Here is a 9,253-nt window from a genome sequence, read left to right as displayed (position 1 = left end):
TAAAAAGGCTATTGAAATCTGTCTGAATGACATTTTAAATAAGCTATTTTAGAATATGAAGAGAATGCATAGATACTGTTTTGTTTCGTAATTAATTTATTTATCTATAATAGATGTATAGAAAGGTTTTTGCAACTATTTGTAAGGGTGAAATATGTAATAAAATCTATTTTAAAACCAGTTGAAATAATTATGGCAAAAAGAGAAGGCTACAGCTGGTTGCTGAAGTTTCATAATATTTTGTACAGTAAAAAGCAAGAGTGTCCTTATAAAAAAAATCTACATCAATTGAAGAAAAATATCTTTCAAAGCAAAAATACATGATCCAGATTTTAATTCTGTATAACATATCTTAGAGAAGATTTCTTAGAAATTATTAGATCTGATAGATAACTGAAGCAATACATCATTATGAATTTGTTTTCAGTATTGTTTTGCCACTAGTTAAACTGTGAACCAGAAAAAAGCGCTAAATGTCAAATGATTTCCCACTGAGTGCAGTGTGGAGTACAAGCAGGTTGAAATTTTCCTTCTGAGGAGGTAGAAAGCACATACCCTATTCACACTTTACACCCACTTAATGTCCAGTCGCAGGAGAAAAGAAAAAATTGGTCCTGTTTAGTAACAAAGAGACCTTTCCATGTCTCTGCAAGAAAACAAAACTTTTGGCAGAATTGGACATTTTCATCTCCATTTTAACATTTGGCCTCTCTTTGAGACAACTTGAAGATGAGTATGAGATCATTTTAATTAATTTTTTTTTAAAAGCAAGTTTCTTGTCTGGGTCTGAGCTCTGAATTAATTCTTTTCATTCTTGCTGAGACAACCGTCTGTTTTCACTGGCAGCCTGGTGAGACAGTGAAGCAATCTCCCAGGACTAGCCTCATCAGGCAGCAATGTTCTGACCTTGATGGTGCCATGCACTCAGCACAGCAGGAATCCGCTTCTAAGCTGGGCAATGCTCTCAGCCTTGGGATGTCTGCTGACTCGCAGCAGTTGACATAAGGGTTAAAGAGAAAAACCTGCCAGCCTGAAAGTACCAGCTGGAGAATCCATCTTTGATGTTATTTATATGTCAACAAGAAGGAATGAGACTTCTCTTCTTGTATCTTATAATGGACTTTATGTTAGCGGAAGATTTTATTCTATAGCAAGGACCTGCCTTTCCTTTGACACTCTCAGCATGTAGTGTTACTGGTAGAGCAGTAGAAGTTGGCTGTTGCTAGGGCTGTTGTTGTTGAGAGCACGGTGCTCAGAAAGGTGCAAAAAAATCAGTGTAATACTGAGTGTGCAAACCTTTGTTTTACCCTTGCTCTGCTCTGGTATGGCACGTGCTAGCACTGTGCACACACACAGCCTGGAGGCTGCAGGAGCAGTCTATGCAACTGCCTGCTGATGCAGAGCTGGGGACACCCTGGCTTCTCGGCTGGCTCCAGCTGCACGCGGATGCAAAGGAATTTCCTCATCCTCCATCTGCTGTTTAGCAAAGTTCACAAAAACCTGTGTGAGGAAAACAGAAAACATCACCATGTCTTCAACTGAGATGAGTTAGTGGAATGACTGCTCTGCAGGAAACAGACAGAAAGGGGAACCACAGACATCAACTGAACTGAGACACTGCATTATCACCTAAAATCATGAGTTCCTCCTTTATTTTGATAAACTTCCTTGCAACTTCCTTCCTTTGGAGGTACTTGCTTGCAAGTAAAATCCTACTTTTTCTTAAGGAGGAAATGGCTTCAGCCAGGTTTGCAGAGTTTGCACAGCCTGAGTTTGGTTGTGATAGGAAAGAGGAGACAGAATATTTTAGTAAGAAGCTGAAAGGCAGCCAGGAATGCCTCTCAAGCAATCCCACCAAAATCAGCTTTGCATATGTGGACCCTTTGTTACTTAGGAAAGCAGACAGATGGGATAAATACCCTCTAGCAAATGGGTGTTTTCAAAACTCCCAGTAGACTTCCCAGGTTTTGTGTGTCTAATTGCTTCTCACAGTATCTTTAACACAACACAGTCCAAACCTCTTATTTAAAATGAAATTATATTCTCAGCTCAGTCTCATTCCAAATTGCTGACCTTGCTCAGACTGCTGTTCCCGAAGGAATGGGTTGTGTGAATTCTGTCATACAGGAAATGCTGTCTTACCAGCTTTCACATGGCAACTATTTACACAGGGAATAAGTTACTGATTCATACTGATACACCCTCCTTGATGAGAGGCCTGGGAATCTTGCCTGAGAAAGAGGTGTGAGATAATTCTCTAAACAATTTAGTCCTTCGGTTGTTTGGATACATTATGTTGCCTAATTCTCACCAGACAGGCTTTCTCGTGGATGTTTTACTTTTTACTTACCTGATCTAATGTTGTTTGAGACACAGAATATTCTTCAATATGCAAATTTTCCTTATTGGAGATTATTAATCGAAAAATCTTAGCCAGAGAGGAAGAGCAAATCTGATACTGCAGCATGTTGTAGTGTTTCTCTCTCTGTAAACTCCCTGGGAAGTTGATGCGTATGAATTTCTCAGCAGGAGCAGGATCTGGAGGCAGCCCAGACTTCGGAGCTTTGATTTTCAGAGTGACAATGTAGCCATCTCCAAACCTGGGAAGGACATGTGGATTTAGGAATTGGGGGAAGAGGTTGTTTCATCATTCAGGAAGGAAATTAGTTTTCTGCAGCTATGAAAACAATAACAGAAAGATATTGCATAAGATCCAGCTTTTTAGGAAGCCCTGCTGTATTTGCCTTGCAGAAGTGGTATGTAGCATCATAGAGTTGAAATGAGATCTGGTCAGACTGTCTAATATACAACAGAGCTGCACCCAGAAATAGGTGTGGTTAACCATTGAATTGCTTATATTAAGAATACGTACATGTCATATACACCAAATTTTCCCATTAAAAACCACCATAAAAATATTCTACTTACTTGTATTTTAGCTCCTGAATTGTGCCTAGGCATTTGAAGGTACCTTGTACCATGATGGCTAAACGAGTACAGAGGGCTTCACATTCTTCCATACTTTCAAAACAGAGAAGAGATATTTGAGATAAAAGCCAACAGATGTACTTCAGCTGCTTTCAGTTTCTGAATTTGAACTGTTCTTACCTGTGTGAGGTTAGAACCACCGCTCGCCCATCTCTGAGCACACCAACAATAGAGTCCCACAGGAGGCGCCGGGACTGAGGGTCCATCCCGGTAGTCGGTTCATCCTGTCATGGAAATATTAAGGCAATCAGAGTCAGATAAAACAGGGAAAAGCTATTTATATCAGGTCATTTTTTGGACCAAAACATGTGATTGTTTCTCTACAGTAATCTGTGCCTTGAGAAAGCACATAGACCTTGAGAAGTGTAGGAGTGAGTGGGTACCAATGGACTTCTTGGCACAAAGCAGTAAGGAAACAAGAACATGGACTGCAGGTAAGAATACAGTGCTCTCTGTGTAGGGCACAGCTACAGGGAAGGAAGTGCCTTTTCTGGGCAACAATGAGCTCTCACAGGTCGTCTTACTTGCATAAACATATGTTGTTCATATGTTGTTCATACATTGTTGTTCATACATTGTTGAATCCAAGAAATCAGTGAAGTCATTTTAGTCATTCTTGAAGTCACCTAAGGATTTGATCCTACATAAATCAGCTAACTCAGTAAGTAACAAAAAATGTAAACATAATTAAGATAGAAAAATTTTCATTGAACATCTTGTCTTAAGAAATTATGAGAAAACATTTCATCTGACTGTTTACTACAGGCAGAATACATGTAAAGGCATATTAAATGGTACAAGGAATCAGGCTACTAAAATGTATTAAAACACTTCTTCACAGACTTTACAAAGTAAAAGTGATTGTGTCTAAAAGTCATAGACATACAAATTAAGGTGGTAGAATATAGTCTAAATAAAGAATTTCTGTAGTAATTCCATACTGAATTTCCCTTTAGATATGCAATTATTTGATCACTTATTTTATTTGGCAAGAACTACATTTCAGCATTTGTATAGTTTAGTATAAATTTGTATCATTTATTCCAAAGATATTAAAGGCTGGAAAAGGGTAGGTATCTTCCTTTGTTCTGCTGGGAAAAGCCAGGTGGATATGTTGGAAGATCATCTTTTATATCAGTGGCTACACTCTGACAGGAAAAGGCAAATTGAAACTAAAAAACAGTTTAAAATTCAGATTTTTCTGGATTATAGATTTTATCTCTACGCATTCTTTTTTGAAGATCTTTCTTTTGTAATCACTTGGAGTCCATTAGAAACATAGTTACACATCCTAGACTACACCTGAAATTAATTCAAAATTACACTGAAATAGCTGTAAATTGAGGGCAGAAAGGAGCTTTCAAGGACTTTGTAGCTCTTTAGCCTGTAGTGTTATGAGATGTTAAATTGAACTACCCAGGGCTATGTTTCCATGACACTTACTAGCAAGATGAGTGGTGGGCACCCTATCAGGGCAATGGCAGTGGAGAGCTTGCGCTTGTTGCCGCCACTGTAGGTCCCTGCCAGGTGGTCTGCGTACAGAGGAAGTCCCAGCTTCTGGATGCCCCATTCAGCAACCTGTGAGAAAGACCATCTGTTTCACACAGCAGCAAATGCAGAACAGACAGGATTGTTGATACATCTTTCTTCTGGTAGAAACATGACAGTCGCCTGGGTTTTAGCACATTCATTTTAGAACTGGACCAGGGAAGTACAAAATATTTATGATGATGATGAGGGGCGTTCTAACTATGTGAAGGAAAGCCATAAAGCAGCCTCAGCTGTAGACTTCTATTTGTGCAAGAATTTAAATTATTTTCTTCTGGAATCTTCTTCATGCTTGCTTCCCTGTACATACACAACTTTAAAGGCAAGAGCAAAACAGCAACCAGTGCCATTCTGAGCCACAGGAATCGCATCTTTAGCCTTCCACTGTTGGTGCCACAGATTTGCAAGTACCATTAATGCCTGGGAACCTGCATTTGATAGTGTGGTCTTGTTACTTAACTGTCAAAGGACAGGAACCACACCCAGGACTTCAATACACAGAAAATCGAGTACACTTTGGAAATTCTGGCCCTTAGCATGTTAAGAACACCATTAATCATCACAAATAGCACTGTAACTATCCAAAGCAAGAGTACTTTACCCTCTTGATTTCTTCTGCTGGAACCCCCCTCAAGCGTGCATATAAATATAGGTGTTCTCGTCCCGTGAGCAGGTCATCAATGGCATCAAACTGAGGGCAGTATCCCATGTTTTGATGGACATTAGAAATGTGGGTCAATATACTGGAGAAACAAAGAAAACAGTTGTAGTTCTGTAATACTAGCACTAAGACAGAGAAAAGCACTTTGAATAAAATCCTTATTTTCTGGGGCAACAATTCTTGTAAGGGGAGAATTAATTCTTCCTGTTAAAACATGCTATGAAAATATCTGTCTGTTCATAAGAGCAAGGAGTATATTAATTGTCTTAAGTCAGCTTGGTCCTGGTTGAGAGTGTAAGCCCATTTTCTCTCACTCATTTTCTTGTTAAATTATAGACTAACTTAATGAGATGTTCTTTAAACAGCCCCTCGGGTTTATTATTTTTTGAAATTGGTGTTTATATCTAGAAAAAAGAAGCAGTTATTTCAGCTCAAAATATGGTCACTAGCAACAGATAGGCAGGACACAAGGCTAACACTTCAATGGTAGTAGGAAAAGTACAAAATCACAGAATGGGTGTGGTTGGAAGGGGGCCCTGGAGGTTATCTTGTCCACTGACCCTGCCTGGGCAGAGGCACCTAGAACAGGCTGACCAGGACCATGTCCTTGCAACAAAAGAATTATTGTTCAAATCACATCAATGGACAAAGAATCAAATCCCAACTACACCTAACAAGCCAAGGCACACAACCTGGAAGTAAACCAAAGTAAGTGCATACCATGTAATAACTTATGACATTATACCAGCACTGTGTAAACAAAGATGCTAGAAATAGCCAGAGAAAAATCCCAAAGCTCAGATCAAAGTACCCTGTTGGATAGGTTATCTTATGTTTGGGAGCTCTTGCCACTAGATAGGATTGCCATGTCCCACTGGTAGTATTACTACAACTAACCCACAGATTTTACAAGTGTTAAAGGTATCAAATGCAATTGTGTGTTACCTGTGATCTTGGTGCCATAGAGCTGCTGGATCATTGAGAGTTTACCATTTCTTACCAGTTCTATGCTGGTAAATGGACTGTCACAGGGTTTTTTTTTAAGGTACTTACCTACTGCCAGCCACCACAGCATCTCCAGATGTCACATCAGTATCTCCAGTCAGCATTTTGAATGTTGTTGTTTTGCCAGCACCATTCACTCCCAAAAGACCAAAGCACTAAATTGCAAAATTTATCATTCTTTAATATTTCCAACTTGCAAATCAGCAGGGGCATAAAATCTGATCTGATCCATGGAATGTAATCCAGTGTTATTGAACAACCTACCTCTCCGGGACGGATGCCAACACAGAGTCTGTCCACTGCAGGCTTGCGTCGACCTGCATAAATCTATATTGACAGGGGAAGGAAAAAAAAAAGAGGAAAGTTTCTATTTCAAGACATCTACAGAAATGAAAATCATCTGTATTTTTAGTTTAGTAGTTTAATGCTATTGGGATGAGGAAACTTTAGAACTGAGACAGGAGTAAATATTCTTTTTCTTTCTTCACAAAATATTACCTTGGTCAGTTCTTGTAATTGTAAGATATCTGTTTTGTTTCCTCCATTCATAATTCTTTTTCTTTCTTCTGCAACATCCTCATCTTCATTAATAATAGGTGACATGGCAGTCTCAGCAAACCTAGAAAAACCCAAGATACTGGGTTGCCCTGGGTTCAGTTAGAATAACAGTGTGAAACAGTGGCTAATCTGCTGCAAAAATGTGACTGCTGGAAGCAGTGGGGTTGAAACTTCACAATTGGCTGAAGTACTCCTGCTGTTGGGAGAAGCCCTGACCTTTAAAGTTAATCTCTAGATACTAAAAAGGGAGGAAATGGCTTGCTCAAAAGAATATGCCTTGTCAGTCACTGATATGACAATAACCTGCCCCTTAGCCACAGCTTTCACTATTTAGCTACTCTTAGTAGCTAGTGATGGTCCTTAGAAGTAGAAGTTTTGAGTAGATCTCTCTGCAAGACAGTATTTTTATAATTGCACCAATTAGTACTCTTCTTGGCAGTCTTGAACAGGAGTGAATGACCCACTCACGGCTGGTTGGTAGCTCTTTTCATCAAGGGAGAGGCACATTTGTAAAGCAGAGAGAAGTTCACATAGTGTCCAGGATACAGCTGTCCTGTGCCACAGACTAGAATTACTGTCTTGGGATGCCAGGCTAGTAGCTCATAGTACTAGTTAGTACTAGCCTGACTGAGGACACTACAAACCCTCCAGGTAATTTTATAATCTCACTATCACAGTGTCTGAAATGAAAAAATTACATTCAAATCTTAATTCAAGAAAACTAATTTCTTTAATAAAATATTCTTAAATCCTCTTAAGATAATGCAGATTTGTAAATGTTTTCTTGGGTCAGGATATCAATAAATTAAGATAAGATCAGGTAAGTAAATAGAAAACAAAAAAAGCCATAAACTTAGAGAAAAATTAAGAACAAAAAGAAGAGGGACATAGAGAATATCAAAGGTAGTCATTCTTTTAATAAAGAAACATTCATAGAACTTTTAGACATACCATCTTGTGGAGAACAAACGGTGCTGCATAAAGAGATTCAGAAAGAAGAACACAACTCCTTGAAGAGCCATGGCAACCAGGTTCTTTCCAACAAAGTCCCACTGAAAGGGATCAAAAACATGCTCCTCACCTTTGGAGAAAGAGCACCAGAAAGGAAGGTGAAATACTGCTGAAAAATCCCACTATCCTCAGAACAAAAAGCATAATCATAATAAATTACTCTACTTTATTTGCTCATGATCAGGCAATAGTTTTAATTTTCAAGTCTTATAAAAAGTCTTGACAAATGCCTTCCAAGTTCAGCTGCTGCATGGAGTAAAAATAATCTCTCTGAAGATGCACTAATTTGGATATCATTACATGAAACTTGCATGGATTATGTGAAAAGACACGTTTTCTGAATTAGAACAGAACAGTTCTGTTCTATTGTCATACTCATAGAATAGTATGACTATTCTTTTGATAAGTTGTCTGATATCAAAGACAACCATATCCCAAGAGAATGCATTTGAAAAACAACATTCATTTTAAACATTAACTGAGGTATTCAAATGAAATGAAAAAATAAATCCTCCTGTAGTGATTTAAGATCTTCCAAAGGATAAAAAGACACCAGAGTCTGACACTGAACAAATGGGTTAATTTCCAATGCAGACTACTGGTTGGGCTGTAGAGTTCTGGCAGCACTATCAGAAGCTGTGATTCCTTCAGAGAGGGTGAACTTTTATACTTCAAAAATCTACTACTTTTCTGACTTAATCCTTCCAAACATCTCATCCAAGATCAGGACATGTGACACTGCCATGACTTGTTTCTTATTGGCTTTACTTACCAAACCTTGCATATACTTCAGTCACAGCTTGGTTCATGGCCAAGTCGATGAGTCCACGGCCCAAACAAAAATGTGGGAGGACAAGCAGTACGTTTTTCAATGTTTTATTAAACTTCAGCAAAGACTGTAAGAAACAGAAACAACATAAGATGTTTAAACCAGCAACATTAATGAAAAGTTCTTTGTCATGTCAGAGAAACTGGATGTTCTGTTTTCTTAAAACAGAGAAAACAGAGTATTTATCAAGTTACACTCAAAGAAACATAAAACACAAACAGCAAAATCCTGGCATACACTGCACCAGACAAGGTGCTTGTGATAAACTGGCAATGGGGAAAAAAAATTTGTTTTTATAATGAAGTATTTCTCTATGTAGCAGAGGTAATGTAATTCTGCTGGTAATAACATGTAAAGCTGCTATGGGGCTGTTTTGGATTTGCACTGAAAACAGGGCTGATAACACAACAGGGAAGTTTTAGCTATTTCTAAGCAGTATTTGCAGAGAAAGGGCTTTTTCTGTGCCTTACCTTACCCCCTAGCAAGGAGCTGGAGGTGCATAAGGAGCTGGGAGGGAACATAGCTGGGACAGCTGGCCCCAACTGGCCCAAGGGATATCCCAGACCATATGGAGTCATGCTCAGCACATGAAATTGCAAGAAGAAGTAAGAGGGCAGTGTTCAGAGTTACAGCATTTGTCTTCCCAAGCCACC

The 9,253-nt window shown here is 38.8% G+C and overlaps 1 protein-coding gene across 1 annotated transcript in view; it reads right to left on the bottom strand.

Annotated features, from left to right (window-relative positions):
- Positions 1-85: 85 nt before the first annotated feature.
- Positions 86-9,253, bottom strand: part of ABCA4 (ATP binding cassette subfamily A member 4) — a 65,460-nt gene continuing 56,292 nt past the window's right edge. Inside the window, exons 39-49 of the mRNA XM_053985094.1 lie at positions 8,544-8,667; positions 7,712-7,841; positions 6,701-6,821; positions 6,467-6,529; positions 6,251-6,357; positions 5,138-5,279; positions 4,432-4,566; positions 3,109-3,212; positions 2,929-3,021; positions 2,351-2,600; positions 86-1,500 (exon numbers count right to left, since the gene is read on the bottom strand). Of these exons, the coding sequence (XP_053841069.1) occupies positions 1,378-1,500; positions 2,351-2,600; positions 2,929-3,021; positions 3,109-3,212; positions 4,432-4,566; positions 5,138-5,279; positions 6,251-6,357; positions 6,467-6,529; positions 6,701-6,821; positions 7,712-7,841; positions 8,544-8,667 (1,392 nt within the window). The 3' untranslated portion in view covers positions 86-1,377. The remainder of the gene's footprint in view (positions 1,501-2,350; positions 2,601-2,928; positions 3,022-3,108; positions 3,213-4,431; positions 4,567-5,137; positions 5,280-6,250; positions 6,358-6,466; positions 6,530-6,700; positions 6,822-7,711; positions 7,842-8,543; positions 8,668-9,253) is intronic.

This window comes from Vidua macroura, chromosome 9, assembly GCF_024509145.1.
Source record: "Vidua macroura isolate BioBank_ID:100142 chromosome 9, ASM2450914v1, whole genome shotgun sequence".
NCBI classification, from domain to species: domain Eukaryota; kingdom Metazoa; phylum Chordata; class Aves; order Passeriformes; family Viduidae; genus Vidua; species Vidua macroura.
This window is presented reverse-complemented; position numbering and strand designations above follow the sequence as displayed.